Source organism: Stegodyphus dumicola, chromosome 3, assembly GCF_044657685.1.
Source record: "Stegodyphus dumicola isolate Sdum_Otavi_A_Nest chromosome 3, ASM4465768v1".
NCBI classification, from domain to species: domain Eukaryota; kingdom Metazoa; phylum Arthropoda; class Arachnida; order Araneae; family Eresidae; genus Stegodyphus; species Stegodyphus dumicola.
The window spans coordinates 92,891,342-92,918,715 of NC_140770.1; the positions used below are offsets into that span (position 1 = coordinate 92,891,342).

Genomic DNA, 27,374 nt, shown 5'->3' on the forward strand with positions numbered 1-27,374 from the left:
GTGTTTCTTCTAGAAAAATAAATTTTATCAAGGTATCATCAGTTCTGTGTGCATTCAGTTCATTACTATTACACGCGTGCACGTAACAATATGTAAGTTTTAAAACCCCAAAGGCCGGCTTAAACACTTTTTTTAAAAAGTTATAGCATCAAAATCATAAACAATGAAAAAAGTTTAAAAATCTAATAATAATTATAATAATAATAACAAATTTATGCTAACCAAGACCAAAAAAACATGTAAAACAGAAGCAATACAACATGCGAAAATATAATAAATGAAAATTTGATCAAAAAGCATAAAATAAAAATAAATAAATAAAAAGAGGAGTTAGTTCTTAAAATCTGTAATATTAGAGCAACACAAATTTTGAAATGAAAAAAATATTGGAGAACACATATTTTCTCCCCTTTTCTAATATAGGATTGCTGTTTTTCGTTTTTCAAATTTTTATTATTATTTTATTTCCCTTTTGTTTGTTTATATAGTGTGTGAAGGATTGTTTATGAAGAATATGTGAAATAACTACTGTAAGATAAGAAGACACGAAAGCATTTTTTAATATTTTTTAGAAATTTAAAAATATTAAAGTTATGTATTATAAATATTAAAAAGCAATTATATATTGTATGTAGATCTTCTCTATATTGATTCATTGCTTTGTCACCGTAAGTATTTCTTTTCTAAAAAGTTCACTGTATATGATTCTAAAAGATTCTACAATTATTCTTAAAAGCACAGTATATTATCCATGTGTTCTTCCACAACTAAGCATTTAAAACCTTATTTTTAAAATGATTCTTTTTAACATTTCGTTCATAAAAAATAGCTCATTTTAATTACTTATGTAACTGCTATTCTATTAATATGTAATGTAATTAACTTTCAGTAATATTATGCCCGCAAACAACTTGTATTACTCACGGCAGATATCACGTTCCAAGTTATTTCCACAACAAAGTTTCTGAACAACTTTGTATATAGCTTATTGGAAAACTCATTGTTTTTGGAAACATAACAGAAACACGCCAAGTGAAACATAAAATTAATAACGCAAGAACTATGCGTTTGGGAGTGTGGACTTGCGTTATGTACTTTTTATGGAGTATAAATACGACCCTGGCTATCATTGCTTTCCAGTTTTGCAGATGTCTTTTCTCCTCACGAAGAGGGAGCTGTACTTAATTGCCCTCGAAATCGATTGAGACCTTGACTAAATCTACGCCAAACTCAAGATTCTTGCGTTATTAATTTCATTTGCTTAGCTTTTACTCTTTAACATATTTATGTTCGTGAAAATGTATGTTCTATCTACAATTGTTAATTTTAAGGGTGAGGTATATTAAAATAAAGATATCTGAAAAGATTTTTGATTTTTTGATAGTTAATAAAATGGAATTTGTACTTAAGAGCAACATTAAAAAAATTATTTTGATGCAAGTTAAATCTGTAGAGATATTAGGATTTTTGGAAGCAGGAATCATGAAAAATGAGCATTGCCTTCGCCGAGAATCATACGTGCCCAGCGTGCAGACCACCACACCACGAGGGCATGCCATAAAGGCGGGAGAAATACCTTATAAATCCAAATTAAATAGATTCTCAGAATAATAATGCACATGAAAATCTAAAACCTCACAATTTATATTAAAATCGCAGTGGAGGTATGAATTAAACGAAGCATAAAAATCATATTTTTGGGATGCAGATAACCTTGAGTAAAAACAGCGCAAAATTCAAACGAGAAATTCATATGGCTTTAGCTCCATATTAAGAAATTCACAACAATCTGTCAAAGGAAAACTAACTCATGCGCACAAAACCAGGTTTCCCCTTCGAGAGGAAACAGCAGACAGAAGAAATCCAGACACTTGGAAAAAAAAGTCCAGGAAGTAATTAATGTTTTGAGAAGAAAAAATATACATGCTTAATTACGCTTAACAGTGATAAAATGGAAAGTTTTTAACGGAATACCAGTTCAGGCAGTTCTGCAAAATTTCTTTTCTACAAATTTTTGGAGTGCATCTTTTTTTTTTTTTTTTTTTTTTTTTTTTTCCATTACTGATTCTCAGAGTTGTGTAACAAAATTTCACTTTATGTAAAATTTTTAAGGTAGTTAGTTATTTTAATACACGAGCATTAGAGCTAGTAAGTTTTTCCACTTAAATTGCTTATTCCAACTAATTAGGTAGAAACAATTTCGGACAACATTTTTATCTGTATATTTTATGGCAGCTATTTTCGGTAATTAAAAAACACGAATTGTTAAGCGGGTGTTAAACTTTCATAACTTTATTATAACGTATTCGCATTCTTTGTTTCATTTTACATTGTGTTAGTATTACAACATGTATTACATAGTATTACAACATGATTACAACTTCATTTTACTTAAAACAATGAGTCATATTTTGATTTTTTCTTACTCCGTTGACTGAAGCGCAGCATCCACAACGCATTATTCTGCAATGTAAGAAATTTGAACATAATTTTCTGTTTCAGAAAATATTTGATTTCTAGTTTCTGGAAATGTTTCCTGAAATGGTGTCAGCATCGTTGGCTGGACTTACAGCTGCGAGTTCCAGCACAGGGAATGCTACACTTTTAACATAACAACCCCCCTAAAAATGCGATTTTACTATACGTAGTGTGTAACAACTGCAGGAAGGAGTGTTTGCGCATGATACAATTGAAGCGTCCTTTTTTGCTTTGCTATATTAGATAAGCATTGTTCTTCTTATTTTTGTGAATAATAAAAAGAAATTAAAAACCCTTGAAGACAATTATTAACATAGTAGATTTAAAATTAATCTCTTAATAGAATTTACATTATATAAATAGAAATTTCTATCTAAATATTCCAATTTCTTTATTGAATCAGCTATGAATAATACTTTACGAATTTTACCCTTTAATTTTTTAAAACTTTTTTCCCTTTTAATACTTATTTCACATTCTACACGCTTCTTTAAAAAAGTAAACTTTATTTTTCAATTTGTTTTTTTTTTTTTCTTTCATTATCCTGGTAGTTTGAGCCGAGTTTCGGATCCCGCGAACGGGCTGGCTGCATGGGCGTTTTCGTGGTTTTCCTCATGTGTAACGTGTATATGAGTCAGTTTCCCTTAGAAAGTCCTCCACGAAGGCATCCCTCCCCTTAGGTAGCTAGCCCTCGAGGCTTTGCCGTAATCCCACACACACACACATTTTTCTTTTATTATCTTTAAAATTAAATTTTGAACTATGTTTGATGTTGATGCGTGTTGTACTATTTCTAATTCATTTGTGTTTAATCTTCAAACGTATTTATTTATTTAAATCTTTTTTTTTTTAAATTTTATACGAAATTTAGTACGAATAACTTTCGCTCATATGTATGATATAAATAAATTGTATTTGTTTTAATTTATTCCTATTTTTTAATTTAACAAGATAGCCGAGGCTCCACACCTCGTTACCGAAGCGCACGTGGCAGAGTCTATATCGTGTCGGGAATAATGCAGTGACAGTATAGGATATCGGACATCGCTTGCAACAGCACTTCAACCAGCCCTCCATCCCATTGTATTTAAAAATTATTACTTTTTTTTATTTTTCTAATTCTTTATCTTCTTTTATTTTAAAATGACCATGAGCCAAGATATCATAGCCGTTTGAGAGTGTATGTCGTTTATCACCGCATGCGCTCAGACCTACTTTCCTCGTTTCTACGGTACTAATTTTATGACGTTTTAGTCATAAAATTAGTCAAGGTTGTCACTCTTGACTATTAATTAGTAAAGAGGTATTTTCCTTGTGATCATCATGTGTGATTATTGTAACATATTCAGCTATTTTCTAACGACCCCCATAAGAAAAGCTATTTTCTAACTACCACTTAGCAAGTCTCGGAAAAGTTGAATGTGGCCTGTAATCGCGTGCCATTCTCAGGTCTTTTCTTTCATGGTGGTCCGAAAGAGAACATTATTTCGCTCCTGAGAAAAACTGGAACATGAGAGTCCTTTGTTCAAAATTCCTAGGCATCTGTTTATAGGTGCATTGTTAAGTATCAACTGGTTGTCGCCGAACAATTGGATGCAGATAAACTCCGGATGACATTCTAGGTCGGAGCTTGGGAATTCTCCTTTGCTTAAAATTTGCTTCTCTCGACTAACGAGAGTATCCTGATTTTTTTACGGGTTTGATGTTGACTAGAAAATTTCCAATGAGAATTTTAACTTTTCCGTATCACCCATTTAGTGAATTCCAACGTATAACAAATTTGCGAACAACTGTTTAAGCTATAATATCCTGCATAGGAATCGATCACCTTCGACCGAGGTTAAAAAAACTATCTGTAAAGGTGACGAGGTATATATATCCCTCATATGGAGACAAAGGTTTCACAATGTCGAGGTGAACGCATTGGAATCTTTGAAAAACAACCGAAAACGATTGAGAAGGGCTAAGAGTGTTTCGATGAATTTTAGACTTCTGAAAGTCTATTTAAGACCGTTCCAAATTCCGTATGTCTTTTAATTTAACTGGCCACATAAACTGTTCTTGAATAAGTTTACGGGAGGCTCTAATACCTGGATGGGATAAAAAAAGAGATCTCTAAAAATTTAGTAGCGTAACTCCTCCGAAACGTGTGGTCGACCATTTCTCGTGCTAACATTGCAGTAAAATTTTAAATTAGGGCACATTTTCAAAAGTTGCTGTCGAACTTAGACTTGGCAAGTAGGTCCGATAATAGGGTATCTTCAGCCTGATCCTCACCCATACTGGAAAAGTTGGTTGAAGCTAATCGTTTATGTGAGATAAACTGCCAGCCAGAATATTATTCGGATTCAGTAACGTGTCTGATATCTGTATTGAGTTGTGATACGTAGTCGAGGTGTCTGAGTTGTCGCAGGAAATCTTAAATCAGAAATTTTTGAAAACGCGAAGGTTAAAGTGTTATAGTGCGTGTATATTGTAAAATGCGTGCCCTGCAAACTAGTCAAAACTCATATAATAAAGGTACTGATTGTTTGCTCGTTCATTAAAGCGTCCCTTGGAATGACTTCGATTAAGCAGTTTAGGATTTTTGAATTTATTACCTCTTGAGCGGTTACAATGATGCACAATCGCGGCCTATTCGCTCACCAGCTGTGGGAGCTGTACAGTATGTACTACCAGGGGTAAATTTTATTGTGGCTGTGCGCTGCATACATCATTGGTTAGAGGAGACAGCGCCAGATCACGAATTTTGTCAAACTGCCCAGCAGCCAACTGTGATATTCTGTCTTTTAATGCCCCTATGATGCTGCGTGTAGTAGTTGGAAGACGTACGAACCAGAGAGATTTGAGGAATGCTTCACCTACACTATCATCAGCGAGATTATACATGCGCGCAAGTAAATGGGATGGACAAAATTCGTGATTCCATGCAGTGCAGCAAAGTATTTTATATTCTTCGCTCTGTGAGTGAAATTCGATAAGGTATTATTGTAAAGTTTCATATGGCTACAGCATAATTACAATTAATGGTTTCACAAGTAATTGTAGCCAAAAAAAACTGTGTTTTTAATCTAAAAACCGTAACATCGGACTGGGTTTTCAAAAATTCGATGGCTTAACCCCGATATACGCGATCTGATTTCCGCTGCTACTCCCGCTCGGATTTATGAGGAGAATGATGAAATAAATATATACATATACAAGAGAAATGCAGATAATACAACAGAAAACAGAAGTAAATACACAAGACAAAATGCAGCATAAGTATTAAAACATAATACACAATGATACAATAAACATGCCTATTTAATAAGCAAAACCAGAGTGACCATGACATAGAAATTGCAGCTAGCGAACTTATATTCTCGGAATTTAAATAATTAGTAAAAAATATATTTAGTAAAAATGAAACAGGAATGTTAAAAAAAACTTATACTTGCCGTCCGTAACAAGGGCGAAAAATACGCTTAAACAGTTCAGGCATATAACGTCGTAGTAGAATCCACGCAAATTTCACGCACACGTGCATTTAAAATACTATTTTCCACAAACAGTCCCGCACACACAAATGGTAAGCAGCCATCAAAATCACAAAAACATTTGAAAATATCTGCGGCTTTTACTTCTTCTGTATCACTGTTGTCGACCTTACGCTTGTAATTAATAAACTGACAACGCATTCTCCGGATTTGCTTGGATGCTTATACTGAAAACGCGTGCTAGATTGCTATTGCGCTATATCGAGTACACCACTACAGTGTACTAGGTCATAACACATGTCCGTTATACTGGAAGAAAAGTAATTCATTTAGCAAAATAAATCAGTATCATCTTCACAACGTAAAAACTTTTACATTTAACAAAAATAGGTTAGAAGGATACATACTCATTCAAGTGAACACGAGCGACAATACATTACTAACTGATATACGGATACGGTTAATTTACATACCTACAGTTTAAGTTAAAATTACAGTTTTAGGTATATGAAATAATGCAATTAAATAAACAGTTAGAAAGTAATAAGAGTTCAACAGTCCAAAAATTACAGTTTTAGGTATATGAAATAATGCAATTAAACAAACAGTTAGAAAGTAATAGTAATAAGAGTTCAAAAGTACAGTTACGGTTAAACCGTTACAGATGACTTGACTGCTGAACTTTTTATACCACGTGCATTAGCAAACTTCGGAGTGACGTCTGCTCTGAAATAGTTGCCATTGCAAATTCTTTTTATTGCTTTGATATGTCCTTGCTGTTTCCCAAGAAAAAATGCAAGTCAATATACTATACATGTTTTACTTTGTGATGAATAATATGTCCATATTCATGAAGTAAGATATATCACAAAATAGGGTAGTTTTACCTTACTAGGACTGCTTCCATCAAGGTGGTTCAAAAAGCACATTTTTCTGAGGCGTCATTACTGCAAGACTGAGCCAGAGAAAAAGATATATCTTGTCATGTTTCTCTGTATATGTATATTATGACTTCCCTTAAAGACTCCTTCATAAAATGCGATGAAACCCATTGTATGCTTTTATAATTACCTCACTGAATACAAAAAGATTTAACAGTAACAAGTTGTATTCAGAAATAAAGTAAGTTTTGTCTGCGTGTGTTCAGAAGACCACTAGAGTGACTTTTAATGTTTAATGTAAACAGTTAAGAAAACATGTGAAAATTTTCTGTAATTTTTTATTATTGTGTACCAGTCGATTTAGCAATTAATTAATATTTTCGCAACTAGACTTTCTATAACATTTAGGCAAAAAATGCGAATTGAACAATAATAAACGTATTATATATCTCTGCATTTGTCATGAATATCACCTTGTCGCAATCACAGCTGCTTATAAAGCTGGTTGAACTTTTAAAACACAACCAATTTCGTTAGTCTAGACTACAATTAGACAGTAAAATGCTACTTAGAGTAAAGACCCACTTATTCAGTGTCAAAGATATCAAAGTTTTTCCAAACGTTAGTAGTCTATGATGCAGTCAAGAGCGCGTTAAGAGCTAATGAACTTGACAGATGGGTTGCTTCTCACAGTTTTCTCAGCTGCTATTTGCCATCACTCAGAATGAATATTTTTTAAAAAAGAATATTTAATGGGATAAGTGATGCCGCTAAGTGGTTATTCTCATTTGTCGTCTCTTAAAGTCTTAATCCTTGCAATTTCGCTGTCTGTATGAGGTTAGAAAGAAGAGTGAAATAGAAAAGTTCCATAAATGGCTCGTTTTATTTCAGCTGCTGTGATGACACAAAGCTAACCCATTGAGTCGCCGCAGTAATTTTCTCTCTACTGAAATCGACAGTGTAAATTCAAGATTTAGTTTTTAAAAAGACTTAACATCTATTTCCAATAAGAACGAAGAAAAGACGAGGTGTTATGAAGCAAAAGGCTCAATTGTCTTTATATTTATTATCAAAAACATGATGTTAGCAAAGAGTGTGAAAACGAGTTTTCGGATTTCGTGGAAAGATAATTTCTATATGTTAGAGGACATTGCTACTATTTCTACGTGCCAAAATCTTCATAATTACGTGTCATTAACAGCAGTGCGAAACAACGTTTAAAAAACTCTCACAGTACTCTGTAATGGGCTAAGCAATTTATATCAAGTATTACAAACACAGTATTTCAAAAAGATTTCACGAAGAATTATCTCTTGAAAATTTAGTGTTATAAAAAGTGCACTACATATAAAGCATTTTAAAAAGATTTCACGAAAAGTAGCTAAAAACACTCATGCTGTACCTGGGTATGTAACATATGGCTTAAAAATAGCTTTAAATTTTCTAGTGATACTACAAGGATATGGAAACAATTTGTTTTATTTCTTGTTTAGAACGTGCTTCTGAATAAAAAAGACCTAAGTCGACTTGCTATAGAAATCGGTAGAGTTTTCTTTAAAAGGTATGCAAATTTAAGGTTTTTGGAAAACATTTTATTGATAGTACAAAGCTGCAAATGTTGATCAAAATTTTCGATTGAGTACCTTATAAATTAAATGTACTTTAAATAATATAATTTATTCACCGAACAAATAAAGATTTAAATTATTAAAAATTTCGCTTATTGCTTCAGTTCTGTTACGCAATTAGAAACTGGTTAAAGTTTTAAGATAAACAGCAGAATTTTAGCTTTGTCGAAAGAGTACTGTTTGATTTTATAACTACGTAAAAGATAAATGTACTCTTACGCTTCCCGCGATCGAAGCAGTTGGCAAGTAGGGTGGATAATAAATGCATAGTAGTTTAACGCAACATAACACGAGAATTTAAAGATTCAAAGCTGATTAGAAAGTGGCTTCTGTTCTTCTTAGAAAATCTTTAGAGGATTTTCTTCTAAAGGGTTTTGCAATATGCAAATCTGATCTGGAAAATGCTGACGGGTTTAAATCGCTTTATTATTCGCTAAGCCGAAAATTTCGATTTTAGTGGTAACATAAAACTAAATCTTGTTACAATCGGAATTTCAAGTTTACATTTCTGCAAAAAGTAAATTGAGGCAAGCCTTTCTGTATTAATGATTATATGACATTCAACGTTTTGTTTTAATTACTAAATTATTTATTGCTTTAAATTTTCCTACATTTCTACATTTTCCAACATATTTCTAGTAATTAAGATTTCATGAAAATGTGAATTTTCTTGTTTCCATGAGTGATTCCTCTGAACTAGCTGGTTAAAATTTCGAATTGTGTAAACATTACATCTGCATAATTTTATAAACGGTAATATAACTACTGTTATATCAAATGTTTAACCCATAATTATGAAATGCCATAATGTTGTTCTATTTGAAACTGACATAATTTTCTAACTAATTATGTGTAATTTTTTATATCCCATATTAGTAAAAAATTTACTTTGCAGCTTTAGCGCAAGTCATAGGCTTTTAATTTACTTTTATTTATAATATATATATATTATAAGCAAACTTTATTATATATTTCATTTCTACTTGACGGCGAAAAGTCCTAGATACCTTTCGAGAAGAGTACCACATTTAATTTCAAATCTTAAAAATTCCTAATTTTAGATGCTTAGAAAATAGTGCTTTAGTTATATTTACTTGCTGAGCGTAGTGATTAGGAGTTAAACATCTTTAATAATGTAAAGCAGAACTGCACATTTCACGAGAGTGAGCGGTTTTCTTTTTTACAGGTTATAAGGTATTTCTCCCACTCCCCTAGCGTTCCTTCGTGGTGTAGTGGTTCAGCACGCTGGGTCGGTATGCCAGAGGTCCGTGGTTCGATTACCGGCGAGGGAGGTTGCATATTTTTCATCTTTTCTGCTTCCAGTCAACCTAATGACTCTACAAGGTAACATCGCTATCGAATCGAGGGCAGAAAAGTATAATTAATAATCTACTAGGATTTGTCAATACGATGCTGAAGTAAAGGAATGTACAATATCGCATCGATCTGTTGTTCCTGTGACGGTCGCTTTCTCATGTGTATCTCATTATGAATGAAATTCCTCTCTGAATGAAATTCCGTATTAATAACGCTATTTGTTCTTACATCCTTCATTCCCGAATCACCATTTTAATGCCTTAATCATCTGTAAATTTTGTCCTCGGCCAGTATTACCTGTACGGATAATCTGGGATGATGAAATACAGGGATAATCTGGGGTGATAAAAAAGATGAAAAAGCAGTAAGTGTTTGCTATTTATGTTACCATTTCTTTGGACTACACATCTTGTAACAAACTAATGGAGCAATGCTTCGGCATGTCCCTCAATTTCATACTCACATTATCAACGCCCTTTTCGAATATTGTAACGTTGCAAATTGCATAATAAAATACTTATTACTCTTTAGGGCTTTCAGCAGAGTTGGATTTAGACTTGATGAGGCCCTAAGCTATTTGAGATATAGGGCCCTTTATAAGTCTCTTACTATATTTTAATACTATATTTATATTGTATTTTAATTTGGGGGTAAAGTGGGGGCCCAAAGCTATAGCCTGTGTACCTTATACGTAAATCCTGCACTGGGTTTAAGGGTTGATTTCTTAGCGCAATCTTAAAATAATTGCTAGAAACTCTCTTCATTTATAAATTGCGGACTTCATCGGTGAATCTGGTTCTTTTTTTGAAAAACACTGTTCATGTATAAATGCATTCCGAAACAAAGCGGTTATTCTTGCCGAAAAAATTCTTAAACTGAAGATTTATTAGCAAGTACAAATAAAAGTTAATCAAATACGTATCATCTCTTTACATAAACTTTATGTTACATTGCAAATTAATTAGTTCCATTTTTAGATTTTCTGGGACGTTACTCATTCTTAATCATTAAAATCTTAAACTTTTTCTTCAACTTTTTCTCATAATAATTAATGCCATAATAATTAAGATGACCAGACATCCCGCTTTTGGCGGGACAGTCCCGATTTTTAACAATTTGTCCCACATCCCGCGACGTTTTAAAAAAGTCCCGATTTTTGGAAAGAATGCACGATAAGCTAGGGAACGGCGAGAGAATACGGTTTTCGGCGGCCATGTGGCTACTTCGCCAGGATATGTGTCTTATATTCTTTTTGTGAATTTTATAATGTTAAATTTTAATAATAACAAATAATTGTTGACAACTGATTACGAGAACTGCTAATCAAAGTTCGCATTGTTGATCAGTTGTTAGAATTCAACCTCCGTTGTTTGGACTTAATGGCATTTTTTGGCACTGGCATTGACGAAAACATTTTGTAACTGTCTCTCAGACGATACACATCGTACTGCGTGCTAGTGAAACAAGTGATGTCAACAAATCAGCTATTCAGATAATTTAGGTACGTAATTTATTTATTTATTTCACAAACACATAATTTTCTTGAATTTAACAGACAGTACTCTTATTATTTATATTTTATAGTGGCAGCAAAAGGTCGGTCTTATGTCGGTCTTGAAAGTAACGCTTACGACTTACGTTACGGCAAATTTAGAGGAAAGATAATACAAGTTAATACTGTTATTATTTATAAAGAATTATAGGATTAAAATTATTTAAATAATTTTTAGAATATAGTTACTTTATAACAAATTAATTTAATTTTTAAATTAACAATAAAATATGTTCATGTAATTATGTACCTACTTACTGTGTTTTTAAGCAATATATATAGATAAAAGTTTATAATATAATTTATAAATTTATAATAAAATACTTCTGTGGATTTAGATTAGTAAGAACAGAAGATGCAAATTCAAAGATGATCTAAGAAGTGAATTTACTTTTGTTAAAAAAAGCAAAAGCGATCACATGGTAAAATGTGAGGAATGTAATGGTGAATTTTCTATTTCGCCCGGCTGGAAGAATGATATTTCAAAGCACTCGGGGACACAGACACATAAAAGATATTTAAATACTACTTCATTTTCCTCCAAAATGCAGGAATTCTTTCGTAAAACAATTTATGGAGACGAAGAAAAGAAATTAGCATTAGCAGAAGGACTTATATCTTTTCATGATAATAATCACAGTCATTCCTTCAGATCTTGTACATCACAAGTTGTCCAAAAGTTATTCAACAACAACAACAACAAAAAAAAAAAAAAAAAAAAAAAAAAAAAAAAAAAAAAAGACAGCAATCTACTAAAAGAATTCACTCAAATGAGAAATATGCCAAAGAATAAAATAATACTATACGCAATTTTTTAATGTATTGTATTTGTAAATTGTACTTATGTTGAAATTTAAAAAAAATGTATATTACAATACTATTTTTGCGTTCTATAAAAATTTGTGTTGCTCCATATAGACCAAAATTTTTAATCAAGAATCTCCCTCCCCCCCCCCGGTAAATGGTGTCCCGCTTTACCAATGTTAAAATCTGGTCACCTTATAATAATGCTAAGTGATTTACGGGAAATATATTCGCGGGTCGTATAAAATATTTTCGGGGCGCATGTATCCTGCGACTTTTTAGCTCACTGCCGTTGAGAATATTGCTATACGAGTACATATGTATGCATATACTCTCAGTGTTAAAAGTGGTAACGTCCACGTGCTGAATTTTCTAACCAGGTACAGAGAGAGGAAAAAAAGGAAAGAAAAGAAAACGAAACGAAAAGTTAGTATATGAGCTTTCTTCCTCTCAAACCAGTTTAAAGGCTTAGTTTGACGTACGGAAACTGCGATATTTTCTTAACCCTAAAACTATTTATCTTCCTGTCCGTCAAGCAATCGTAAATCCAAGAAGATTATAAGCATGACTTTCAAAGCAACGCATGACAGAAAAAAGGGAAGTTTTACATGCAAAAATTCCGGGGAATGGCTTACTTAATTCTTCTTAACTTCTAACGCTTCGAATTAAATTTTAACTGAAAACTATTGTCTGATCAATTTAAAAATGTCCATTTAAGATTTTTTCTCTTGTTAAATATACATTTTCCTATCATTTTATCTTTTTCTTTTAGTCATTTGCAAGAAAATGTATTTTAATTGTTTTGAATATTTTACTGAATGTTTTTTTTAAGGCAGCAGACACGCGTTTCTAATCTGCTCTTTTTTGATGAAGTGAATCCAGACTTCAGTTTAAACACTTGTTTCTATCTCATTTACTCAATGCGTCCTAAAAACTCATTCTGGTAGGTAGACCAGAAGACGTAGGTGGGAAATGAGAAAATAAAGGAAAAGTTCGCTTCAAATTAAAATTGCTATTGCAAAATTAAAACAAACCACTACAACTCTATTACGTCGAGTTTTTGTTTCCATTCCTAAACATACTTTTATTTTCTAAATCTACCATTGAATTTTGTTTCCACGTTGTTTCATCACAGCTAAATTTAAAAATTATCCTACGTCACTTCTTTGCAGACGATATTTACTAAATGAAGTGTGATTTAGGTTTAAAATTTGAACTTAAAAATTTATTAACGAGAAACAAGTATTAAGGATGCTTATCATAAATGATTTCAAGCTTCACCTCTAGAGAAAATAATCATTTAATATTCATAATCTGCTAGCATACAGATTATAGCGTATATTACAGCGTTATTATAGCGTTTTTTTAACAATACATAAAATTGTTCTTTCTTTAACGATGATAGATTTATCACTTTTTAGCCGTTCGGGGAAAAAATGTTAGCACTTAAAATCAGATGTAAATGCTTGCTCTAAAATCAGTTGCTAAATATTCCCTTCAAAAATATATTCATCTACAAAAAATCGTCTTTGTATCAGAGCATATACATAACAGAAATTTCTTTTCCAAATTTAGCTTCTAGTTTTCTATTTGCTTCTTCATGTACATGATAGCCTGCATATAACTTAAAAATGAGATTAGTTTCGCAAGTATCGGTAAATAGCCTATACTTGTTTTACACTTACGATTAAAAAAGAAATATTAGATAAATGAAATGTACGCCAATCTAAATTTAAAAATTAGGAAACTGTTAGTTTAGTTTGGAGTTGATTTGGAAAAAAAGTATTGTTTGCAATGCGAAAGAATCTGGTACAGGTAACGTAATTTCAATATTCAGCAAGTCTATAGTTGCTATACCAATATCATCACTTGTAAAAGAAACTAACATTTAGAAATTTATTGAGCAAACCTGAGAGAAAAGAAAGCGACCAAGAAATGGATTGAATTATCAGTAAGAATAAACAAAGAATAAACAAAAAGAAGATCGAATGAAAAATTATGGTTCAACAGGATTCTCGTAAATGTTAGTTATCATACATCACAGCAACTTGTACTTCTTTTATACGAGTTCTGATTGTAATAATCTGAATTACTTAAACGAAAATTTACTCTTGGGATCCTATTCCCACCGCCTGTGCTTCTAGTTTTGTTAATGATGAAACAGAATTATGAAAAAGTAATGATTGATTTTGAAAATACTCCTAGATCTACTCTTTGTTGTCATGGTTTAGCCACGTAGAGAATATCAAAAATGTTTATAATTTCGAATATCATATTCCCAAGGGAAATTTATTTTTAGGTCGCCATCAGACATCACGTATGAATAAGCTTTCAAAAGTGTAACAAATTGCGAACGAGCCATAATAATTACCCTTAAGGCCAGACAAGATCTGGGGGCTATATTTAGCCAGCGTTCCCTCCTGTATTATCGGAGGTTTAGTTCCTGGGTTTACCCAATAATTTCTTCCATCCTTGTCCCAAGGCTCCATTGACTGCTCAGGTTTTTTCTGGCAGTTTCAGGGCATATCTTTTATGCTCCGTTTAGGTGGCTTTTAGCGGAAAGTTTATTTTGAGAGCTGCTGTTCTCCAATGCATGCTTGCTTCTCAATCAGATAGCTTCATCGGACTGAGTGATGACTTTCAGGTGTTACTTAGGTTGTTTTGAGTTTAAAGAGCTTTACATATCTTTTTAATAATCGCCATAATGACAAGAGATATTAGGGTCTTAGAACATGGAATTTGTGAGAACTTCTATTCTGGGAATATGATAAAAGTTTTGTTTGGGATGAAGACGAGAAGTCCTGGTATATTCTCAATTCGTTTCTGTTTCTCTTGATTTTAATGAAGTAATATAATAAATTAGCCTTTTAAAAATTAATCGCATTTGTATGTTTTTCCTTCGTTTTCCCTTTTGCTTCTGTTTGAAAAAAAGGTATTCATTACATTTAAAATAACTGTCAGATGATTGTCTGAGCTTAACCAAACTTGTATTATGATCTTGATATTAAAAGAAGAAATTGCTATATAATTGATAATAGTAATTATTATGACATTACGGGATACTTAAAAATTCCTTATTAATGTTTTTCTTCGTTATTTCATTTGAATATTACGTACTTCTGATTACAATCCTAGCATAAATGACTGCAGAGCTTTTTAGCGTGTTATTTACTTTCGTATATATTAACTCTTTTAATAACTGTATTTGCAATCCATTTATTAGCCCAAAAGGGCTATTAGCATCAAAACGCCATTTTGCGTTGTTTCACTTTTCATTCGAGACTGTTACCATTCAGAAAAATTATCTTTTTATTATCAAGTTATTAATTATTCTTTCATATTTAATCTGTTTCTTATTAATTAACAAATTAAGCTGTTTAAAAGCAACAGGTGCAGTTCTTAAAAATATTATTTTTTTTTTTACTTTTTGATTTGATTGATTTAAATAAAAATACATTTAATTCATGGAACATCTAATTAAAAACATCCGGAAGTTCCCTTTTGAACTATTTGTTTAAATTTAAGCTATTTCCAAACAAACGGAAAGTTTAATATTAAGATTTCGAATAAGTATGACAGTAACCAATATTTATCGTCGATTTTTCAATATTTTAGCGGAGTTTTTTGCTAAATGTCACGAACCTTGAGCCCTGCTCGTAACCATGTCGGAGGCTATGGGCGCCGAAACAGATCCACTCTTCCCATAGAAGAAAATCTCGATTATTTGAATGATGTTTTAGAAAGATTTCGAAGAGACGCTTTGCGACGCAGAAGGGAATTCAACATAGTAGATGAAGGTATGTATCAAATGTATCCGAGTCAATATTTTATATTTTTAAATTTATATTAATAATAGCATCCAGTTAATATTTGCAACAGTCTTATTAAAAATATTTTATTTTTCAACATGTAATTTATATCTCAAAACCGTCCTTTTCTCTTGTTATAATAAAGTTTTAAAACACAGACTGAAATTTATTATATTTGAGTACGACTGAAATTTTTTAAGTACATCGAGATTTAATTCCTCGGTTCTTTTGAGTTGTATGCAAAAGCTAATCTTTTAACATTATTAAGCCATTAAAATTTTATATTTTCTATATGCTAAGTATATTTACTATATTCCTGTATATGATAAGCATAACTTCAAATAATATCATAATTACTGTCTTTTTCTCTATGTACAAATGTTTGTATGTACAAATTCTGTCTGTATAAAATTTGTATTTTAAAATAATTTTTATAAATTTTTCAAAAAACATTTTGAATTATAATCTATATAATTCTTACCATCATCTTAAAGTAGACAAATTTCTGCAAAAAATTACAGTTTTTTATTCAAGGTTTCCGAAGATATACGTGAATTTATAGATTGGCGCGTTTTGAAATTTGGCATATTTATTAAAAGCGTTAAAACATCAAATGTGGTTTAGACACTTTGTTAAAATTATTTGAAATTAGGAATGATGTGACTTTTTTTCCGCTCATGCACAATTTAAAAAGGCAGGAACGAGGTGCCTTTTTCTACTGGGGCATAATGGAAGGGTAAGGAAAATAGGTTGCCATATATTAAGAAGTTCGGCAAGTAAATTATCCTTGGCGCAAACTGAAGAAATTGCGCCAAGATAAATTTTTGAATTTCTCCGTAAATTTCGCACTAAATTTTACAAAATTTTATATCTAGGCATAATTTGAGTCGTAGAATCGAAATATGGAAAAAAAATGGTATGTTATTTCAGAAAAAGTTAGATTTTGTGTCAAAATACCTATATTAGAACAATGCTAAATATAAATCTAATACATATCCTAAGTCGCACTTTCGAGACGTGAAAAACGCAATTTGAATTTTGTCAATCGGCTCAATAGAAAGGGAGATATAGAACTGTCTTTTTTCTTTTTTCTTTATTTTCCCCGCAGTGTACATCATGAATATTATAATCAGGAACTTGTTAACCCTGGAAAGCTTTGTTTCCAGACTTTCGAAACAATTAGATGCAATGCAGTTGAAAATGGGAATGAGAATAAAAAGAAGAGGTTCTTAGAAAAATAGGAAATGAACCAAAAATAGGAAGAAAACGCTTAAAATCAATTTAGGTCTAGTTTTAAGCATCCCAGATTCAATTCCCGATCAAGGCAGAATTTTAGAAAAGTGTATCGTATATGCTTTAGCCTATTTGAACGTGTTAATCTAATTTAATTCACTAACAAATGTGTCTTACATAAACTGTTTAGTTCAGTTCCTATTTCTGTCGTTTTATTCGTTTGCTTTCTTAAAAACCCTCTATAGCGAAAAACTAAATACCACTAGCTATGCTGGTTAACGGATGCTACTTCCATATTTTGTGAGCCTGGGCTTGAACTTTTGACACATCTCAAATGTGTGTAGTCGTTTTCTCTAAAAAGCATAAAATTTTAAGGGTTCTTTCTGCTTATTAACTCTTACCCATCAAATGTTTCTTCAAAGATATGACGTGTATTATAACTGATAACTTAACTAAACGGTGAAAACATAGAAACATTAATATAAGCTTTGTTCTCTCTCACCCCTTGTGAGGGATGAAGTAAAATATTACAGAGCAAAATTACTAGTCTCCTGGACTTGTCATTGAAACATATGATCCTTTAATAATGTCTGTATTTACAAGCTGAAATACATGCTTAGCAAGGGTACAAGCTACGGTAACTAAAATCTAACTCAAATCTAGAATATAAGAGAGTCTGCGATAAAATGACGCATACGAGAAAAATGTAAATTAAACTTTATTTGGCTAACGAAGTTCAACTGTAAAGATATAAGAAAAGCGCTTACATTTTGTTCATCCAAAAGTACTCTTCTATGATTGCTATGCGAAAAGATAAGCAAAATACCCATGGATGCCAGTTTTGTGCATTACATTCAGTTAGAATAAACTGTTTGTTTTAATCATAGGCCCACAGTCTATCACCCGCAGCAGATGCATTCACCTCTCAGATGCAACGTTTCACAGCTTTATCAAATTTATTGAGAAAGTATAGAAATTGAATTTTGTTTATATGATTTGATGTGTTTTACTTCTTTAGCTGATAAATCTTTATCTCAATTGTTGAATCTTATTGCAATCACAATGCAAAATCGTATTCTAAGTACCAGAGATCTGTCATCAACAATAGATGCAGTCATCTCTCATCTTCAACTCTTCATCGGTTTGCCAAATAGGCACTGAAAAGATTACAGTATATCCAAAAATTTGTATACGAAAATTTGTATATCCAAAAATTTGTAACTAATGTGCCATCTTTTCAGTCGACAGGTCTTTGCCACAACCGATTGAAGTGGACACAGTTGAATTTTATTGCAATGACAATGCTAAGTCGCACCATACAGATAATTACGATTTACTGGAGGGAAAGGAACCATCTCCAGTGCTTCGCAGAGGAGACTCATTTTTCATGGCTATTCGTTTCAACAGGCCTTTCAATATTCAGACAGACAAAATTAGACTGGATTTCACTTTCGGTAAAATCCTTGAACTTTTCCATTTCATTTGCTTATATTAAAGTGTTATATTTTATTTTCAGTTTGACTATCATTAAATATGAAATAAAATATCATATGTTTACTATTGGCTGTGCATACTGTAACTAATTTTAAATCGGCATTCTAAGACTAGGTAATATTTTTTTAGAACAAATTTTTGGTCAATGTATAAATTTCTCAGAGTTCCTTTCTATTGAGTATTTTCTAAAATATGAATATTGATCTTAGACATAACCATTTAGGTCCTAAAAAACAAATTGGGAAAGGAACTCTTATTTTGTTGCCTGTAACGGACAAGAAATCTCTCACATTGGAGCCATCGAAATGGGATATCTGCTTAGCTCGAATTGAAAGAACTATTGTGACTCTACAAATTCAAATACCATACATGGCAGGTGTTGGACTGTGGCGCATGAAAATTCAGTCGCAAGTTTCAGGCAGTGAAAAAGTGAAAATTTATGAAAGCAAGGAAAGCATTTATATTTTGTTCAATCCTTGGTGTAAAGGTAAATGTTTTATATATTTTTTTTAATTTTTTCCACTTCCTGAATGTCTGTAACTCTGGTAAATCTTACTGTATCTTACATGCTAATGCTTTCTTAATCTGAAATCTTACAGTTTAATTGGAACTTTGATTCTCTTTATTTGTACAATAAAATATTTGAGATTTTAGGTTTTTTAACAATCATTAATAATTTAGATCATGTGTCGGCTAATGGGTCAGATTTATAAAATTTACTGTTCTGACTAATAAACTACATAAAACACCAAACGGCAGACATCAATGCGAGTGTTAACGCTCCCCCCCCCCAAAAAAAAAGATTTAAAAATCAGTTGTAAAGAGTTCTCAGTAATGCACCTAAAAAATACCTTAAAAAAAGTCGCTACTTGTGGTTCAAATATAGTTCAAATAAAAATAATTAGGCTATTTTTATCTTTATTTTAGTTTTGCATAATATCAGAAGAAATTATATTTTAAATGAACTTATGAATGGTAATCGTCATGTAATACTGAAAAGATTATTTCAGAAACAGGACCACTTTATTGTAAATGTAGGCAATGTCTTCAAGTTTGGGTAAAAATAAGATGTATGACGACAAAGCGCTTTTGAACAGAATATATTAATCATCTACAAGGAAATTTTATTTCTGTTCAGCAATCTCACTAATGTTCACGGAATAATTTGGATAAATCTGAATAGTACTCCGTAAGTGATAAATTAGTGCCAATAGGACCAATATTCAGTTTTAGACTACTAATAAATAAAACGGCAAATTTATTTGAAACTGAATAAGCTAACCACAAATTTAATAGTTTAATTAACATTAATTTAGAACCATGATAAAACTCAGAATATATTAATGATTAGTAAACCATAAATTTTATATAATAAATGTTCTAATAAAATGTTATTTTAGATTTCACGCTCTATTGTTAAATTTCTTTATCAATGTTTGCTAATCATAGTTTTTTTAATTTATTGTTTTGTTTATTTATTTATTGTTTTAGAGTTTTATTATCATTATTTTAATTAATATTCTATCTTGTCTCTCATTAAGTTCTTGCTTTTAGAAAGCTTTGAATCAGCTGAAGTCACTCATGACTTTATGGATTTGTTTATGATGTAATAACGTGTGTAATAAAATTCAGCATTAAATTTATTTACTTCTATTTTAAGGAATTCAAAACTGGCATTTTGTTCAGTTTGAAATATAGCTTTAAGTACATAGCTTAAAATACAGCTTAAATCTGCGATAAATTAAAGCGGTGAATCTAAACTTATTTCGTTTGAAGTTTCACTCCACTGCATATTTGTTATTGTGACAGGACGAATCGGAATTATGTTGTTTCAAAATGGCCAGACATTTGCAACTTAATGTTTTCGTCAAGAAAGGCCAGTACTCATCGGTCATTTAACCATCTCATCGCAGACAACGTTGCTCAAGATGTACCACAGAGGGTGACCGACTTTATACATGGCCTTCGAGATAACATGGCCTGGTTAGCTACGAGTGACGTCACGAAAGGCGTCCGATCCTTCCGTGACTTTCTTTGCTTCAGATTTGAATGCGAGCGTTTCGTTCGATGTTTAGAGTGTTTTGTTTTTAATCATGCATAATAATTAAATTTCCAGAGACTTGAAAACTTATATTCATTTGCAGTTAAGATTAATAACTTAATAAATATTATTTTTTAAGAAATATTCACGAAATTTTCTATGCCATGTTTTAGGTTATCTTGTGCATTTTTTTTACACTGTATTGTAATAATTTGTTAGGATACTCTCAAAAAAGAAAGTTTTGAAATAAGTAAATAAAAAGGCTGTTATTTATTAACATAAAAATGTCATTACAGTTTGAGAAGGAGAGGAATGAAAGGAATGAAAAGATTTAGAAATATAAATAATTCACTAACAAAAGTAAATATAATTTAGAAAATTAAAAGACATAAAAAATAATTTTTCCTTAAAACTATAAATATTTCAGAGCTTCCAAACATTATACAAATCTATTTTTAATCCACTTAAATTACTATATAATAAAATGAACAGAAAAGCCACAGAAAAAATTTAAATCTCAAAACTTTGTTAATTAAATAAATTACAATTTTGCTGCAATATTACAGAAAACGAATAATTTTCACATATTTATATGTTATCTATAGCAATAATTATAATAATATTTACATCATTTAATAATATTTACATTATTAGTTATATGAAGATGCATAATAAATAATATATTTACAAATAAAAGCCATCCATATAATGTTCCACAAAAGCGTAAAATCAATAAATTTGCCAACGAAAACCTCAAAACAACTATGCATAGAACAAACCATCATTTCTGTCTATTTAGCAAATACTGTGCAAGTTGTACTAGTATACTGAAACAATAATTAATCGCAATTGAGAATTTATTTTGAAAAATTATGAAGTATTATCAAATAATAAGGAAACAGCAAAAGGATTAATAAATTTAAATGTAAAAGATACATTATTGAAAATATATTTGAACTGCATCATATTTAGTACACTATTTTTAAAAAATAAAACAATGTCCATTTACATACTCATATCTTTTCATCACGTATTCTTGACTTTTTTAAGTTTCCTTTCATTGATTTTTGTATGCATATTATTTTGAAGAACTTTAGTATAATTGTTTAAACAAATATTTGAAATGGTGCTCGTTATTTTTTTCCACACATTAAACAAGTTTCATGAAGGGAATTCCACACATTAAACAAGTTTCATGATCATCAAACATGTTAATGTTTTGTACATATATCTCGGTAAGTTTGACCAGTAAAGAATGCTGTTCAACTTCTTTACTGTTCTTCTTTACTTTCAACTGGAACAACGTTATCTCCTAGATGAACTGCTATATCTATATGAAGCGATACAAAGATACTTTTCTCAATTTTAGGATATGGATGAAAACTGAGCAATAAAATATAAATACCAGCAACAGATTTGTGTAAAATAATATTTGAAGTATCTGAAATATTTAATTTATTCGGTAACATAGAAGAAAAATTCTCAAATGATGCTATTTTGTCCTTTCTCAAAAATTCATTAAAAATATGCTTCTTCATCTTAGCTCTTTTTTCCGCCCTGCTCATCCTCTGAGGGGTTGGACTTTCAGATAAGTATTTTGGACAACCAGAAAAAATGCATGGGTAAGCATCGTTATTTAATTTAGGATGCCCTCTACACATCTGAATAAAAGTATCTTCGTTTGTTGGTAAATAATCATAGCGAATAATATCATCTTTTCGAAATGTTTTTAACACACAACGTTGCGATCACTTGAAATAATTTTTTTTATCCATAAATCCCGTTTTATTGTATCTTTTGAAAATTTGAATACTGATACATATTCATTAGTGCCATCGTAATTGGATTTGCATGCTGGAACGCAACATCGTGCAGGCATGTTGAAGACGGCTCTACGTAGACGTCGATCGTTATTCTTGTTAACAAATAAGTTAACTAGTAATCTCAATTTAAAAACGAAAATATCCTTAACAACATTACTTAAATTTAGCAATAAAAAAGACACGAATAATAAAAATATACAGCACGCAGTAAACGCAATAAGAAGTCTTCGCTTGCAGTGTCCACACAATGCAGTGCGAAGGGTGAAAGTTCAGACGCCTTTACGTGACGTCAAATCACGTGATTCTGCAGCTGACCAGGCCATCTAATCTCAAAGGCCACGCTTTATACCCGTGAGAACGGGGAATTTAAATCCCAGTTTTGATGGAAAACACAACGGGAGACGAATTTGAGGATCTTTGGCTTTTCTTACCATACTAGCAAACTCCCTTGAGAGGGACCCACCAGCGGCCGAGCGGTAAAGTCGCTGAACACTGGTAGTTCGGTTCGAGGTACGAATCCCGTGAACGGGCTGGCTGCATGGATGTTTTCGTAGTTTTCCCCACGTGTAACGTGTATTGGAATAGTGGCATTTTATATCCTACTGTCATCAGATATACCAAATGGAAAGGGAGGAGGATTATTTTGCTAATGAAGTCTTAGCGCATTTAAGCGTTCGGTTATTAATATACTCAGACATTCATATAAGATTTTTAAATTTTTCGAACACGGATGAAGCAAGACCCTTTATAAGTTGAAGGACCGAGGCGGCACTTTTTTTAAATCATTTCAAATTTTGAAATATTTTCTGTTCTGTGTTTTACATTCAAAGAGAAAATTTCAACAAGATGTGATAAGTGTTAGAAATATATAATAGGACTATTTGAAATGAAATGTATTAGCTGTTTGAAATGAAGTATAGAATGAAATGTATTAGCATCTTTAAAATTTTGCAACATACTGATTAAGTTAGCACTAAGGTATAAATAAAACAAATTTCTCTTGTCTCATTTAATGTGAACTCAATGGAGTTTTGGATGGATTTCATTCGCCATTTTAACTGCACAAGCTAAGCCACTATGTACATCAACTTCTAATTCCACTATGTACATCAACTTCTGGACATAATTGCCAAGTTTAGGCGGCATTGGCTATCAGTTGACATTTCTATTGGAAAATTCCTGTCAGAACTGGCCATCTTATCGGTTTATGGTGACTGAAGGACGTAAAGAGTCGGAAAATTTGCATAGTTTGATTATTCACTCATTTCTACACTCTACACGTCTTTCTCCGTACTGTGGTGGGAAGCGAAAAAAGAAACAGAAGTTCAATTAAAACTAAGAAACTGCTACTAAAAATAACACAACATTTATTATTTTATAAGCCGGATGTATATTCCTTAACTTATTAACATCGTTCACAAATATTTGTGACTTTCAATAACAAAGTGTGCATAGTTATCCATCTACTTGCAAACAGTTAGTCTTAAAGTTAAATTATATCCCACTTCTTCTTGGCTCGGACAGGAAGATTATACAAATTGAATAGCAAGTGGCATAGTTTAAAAATAAGATAATAATCTTAACTATGAACACGTCGGAACTTGCACCACATTGCTGCGTCTGACCTGCGTATGTCGCTTGCAGTAGCTGTGAAGGAGATACTGAGGGATACTGACTGTGTGTGGTTATTTTAAGTACATCAGATCTTGACTCGGGTGTTCTAAGTATAAAACTTAGGCTATTCTTGCAAATAATCTGTTTCTTAGCGTCAAAGCAAGTCGCTTATATTGCATATTTGGCATGCAATTAAATAACATTAGGAGCGATAGCTCCCCACATTTTCCAGTAACTTCTGTAGACATCTGTTAGAGGGTAAGCTTAGGTTACTTCACATCACAGAAGTTGTAAGTGTATTTGTAAATTGTAAAGCCGATCTATCAAAAATAAAATCCCTAAATATTGTAGTGCCTCCTCATCATAAGAGTTATCTTGAAGAATAAGGGTATTTTATGTGTAAATAAGAAAGTTAGTTTGATCCTGGCGTTCGGTGATCAGTTGGTTATCATCCGTTAATAAAGTCAGCAATTTTGTTCTAATTACTGTAATGATTGTAAACAACGTACATATGCACAGCGTGTGTTGCTAATAAATGAGAAGCTTATTTTGGATGATTAATGAGTAACAACAGACCACTCTGCTATAGATACTGCAAACATATTTATATTTTGTGTACCGTAGTTTCATTTCCGACATGACATTTTTCTAATTTTTCAAATATCGTTATTTTATTTCTGCTCGCCATATAATTAAATATGAAATAAAGAAAGGTTCCATTATGAGTTTGGAAAAGCTTTTTTTTTTTTTTTTTTAATGTCGGGCATTAGTCGTCTTAGTCTTTCTCCCCTACTAAGGAGGGAACTGGTGGTCATGTTATTATGGAGGCACCTAATAAGCTGCCACCGTTACCTCCTATGGAAGGGACAGACAATTTACATCTATGCCTTCTCTGGGATTCGAACCCGGGCCCTTCGGTGTGGCAGTCAGAGTCACTAACCATTTTCCCACTTGGGTAGTTGGAAAAAGAAGATAAAACGTCGTGCAAATCTGTAATCCAGCTTGGAGATAAGAAAATATTTAGTGCAGTTGTAAAGTATAAAACTTAAGTGCTTTTGAAATCTATATACAAAGCAGCAGTGTCGTTAATGTGTATGAACCTTCAAGTTCCTGTTGAATATTCAGTTCCTATGACAGCTTGAAATGAAGCAAATGATGAATCACTTTTCCAGAAATTAAATCGGTTTAAAAGAACTGAGCAAAAACATTCTTTCCTTTCAATTTGACATTTACAAAATGATTCTACTTCAGATTGTTTTCAGGTTAACAAAATTGAGCAGTCTGAAGACTTGAAAAAGTCTTGAAATTTTTCACTTTGAAATCTTATGCTATTTATTATCGAAACAATACACATTCATATTCTGATCCAAAATTCTCTCAGTAGTGTCCTTCTTTAAAATGGCATTTAAATCCAGACATTTTATAAAATAATTAAGTAAGTTTACAAAAATAAAGATAATTAAAACACTAATTTGTTCTTAAATTGAGTGAGTTTCTTGTATGTGGGGGGGGGGGAGGAGCTGAGAGAAGAAAGAAATGCATTAAAAATCTTTTAAAGATCGCTTAGACTTAGCGACTACACTAAAATACCCAACGTTTTAGCATGGATTAATAATTGTAGACAACAGTGTTACAGAAATGTTTATTAACAGACGGGTAATAGGAGATTGAACAATCCTTTATCCTTCACAGTCGTTCATAAATAAATTCGTAAAATTGATAATCTATGTAAATATCTTGGAAGTTGCATCCGAATTATTACTAATGAAAAAGAAACACTCATAGAAAATAAAAATACCTTCAATATTTGAATTGATAGTCTATTCTACAGGTACAGTAAATGCAGAAATCTGGACTTATTTTAAACAATTCAATAAGATGTGAATTATTGGTAATTATATTAAGGCAGCATGAATCAGAGTAATTTAATAAATTTGCGGGACTAGTTTCGAACGACTGAATATAGAACCTTCTTCTTCAGCTGCAGTATTATCATAAACTATTTAGGCTTAAGTATAGCTTAATACTAAACCAATGAGTATAGCACTAATAAACTCCAGAAAATTCGACTAGTAACATTAATGATAATAATAATTAGACAGTTAAACAATAAATTTTAAACGGTAAATATGCGCTATGTTAAATTAATTTTAATGTATAAAAATACATTTAAAATATAAATATGAAATTTCGTTTTACGTTAATTAAAGCTTTCATTGGTATATTTTCTACGACTACACTAAGATTTCTACGACTAGCAAGCTTTCCACTACAGGTATGTGTCAGATTACTTAACTGACTACTGAATTCATTAACGGGTAAATAAAAGTGTATCCAGATCAGTAAGAATTTCACACTCTGAGAAATCCAGTACTTAATAATCCTTCTTAATAGGTTGCGTCTTCTAAAAATCTTCATTAAATTCATATTCTCCTGGGCAGATGGAATTGAAACAAAAACAGCAAAGGATGGAAAAATTTAACTGATGATGAGAAGCATATGGCTAGCAACAGTCGTTAATTTTGTAAATATGATGAAAGAGTAAATAATAAAAAAATACTGAAAAATAAATAAAGATCTCGATAAAAAAATAATGAACCTTACTTGAAATTTCTTTAAATTTACAATGTTTTACTTTAAAACACATAAATATCGGCTTTCGGCCAGTTGCTTTTCCGATCGGGTTTCAAAGCTACTAGAAAATTTGGCATTCTCTTATTTTCTTGCAAATAAACCAATGTATGTTAAATCATGAACGCCTTATACCTTTAACTGAAAATTTTTCATTAGATTCTTTTATTTGAATGAAACAATAACACAAAAAAGGAAACGTAATCTCTTTTTTTATTATTATTATTATTATTATTATTATTATTATTATTTTTGTCTATGCAGATGATCCTGTGTACATGGAAGACAGCAGATCCCGACAGGAGTACGTTCTGAGCGATGTGGGAAAAATTTATGTTGGATCTTATAACAAACCAGTCGGACGACCTTGGGTTTTTGGACAGGTAAGATTTACAATCAAATATCGACGATACTATCACAAAAGTTTACGTTTTCATTTAACTATTTGCGAATATATCCACTCAGATTGTAAAAATATGATTATAATTATAATACATTTATCAAAATATAATTAACTGCACGCGATGTTTCGTTATTCTTCTTAATTCTACAAACTGCGCTAATTATAATAGTAAAAATTTCAACATTTT

General features: G+C 31.5%; 1 protein-coding gene across 3 annotated transcripts in view; it reads left to right on the forward strand.

The window, feature by feature from the left end:
• The window catches only part of LOC118191489 (hemocyte protein-glutamine gamma-glutamyltransferase-like), an 87,344-nt gene that overhangs the window by 18,616 nt on the left and 41,354 nt on the right, over positions 1-27,374 (forward strand). For 2 of the 3 annotated variants that reach the window (XM_085813076.1, XM_085813078.1), the window contains exons 2-5: positions 15,755-15,936; positions 18,423-18,635; positions 18,899-19,162; positions 27,049-27,167. In XM_085813076.1, the coding sequence (XP_085669202.1) occupies positions 15,771-15,936; positions 18,423-18,635; positions 18,899-19,162; positions 27,049-27,167 (762 nt within the window). In that variant the 5' untranslated portion in view covers positions 15,755-15,770. Of the gene's footprint in view, positions 1-14,780; positions 14,944-15,754; positions 15,937-18,422; positions 18,636-18,898; positions 19,163-27,048; positions 27,168-27,374 lie in introns of those variants that run through there. The other variant, XM_085813077.1, reaches the window with a different exon arrangement.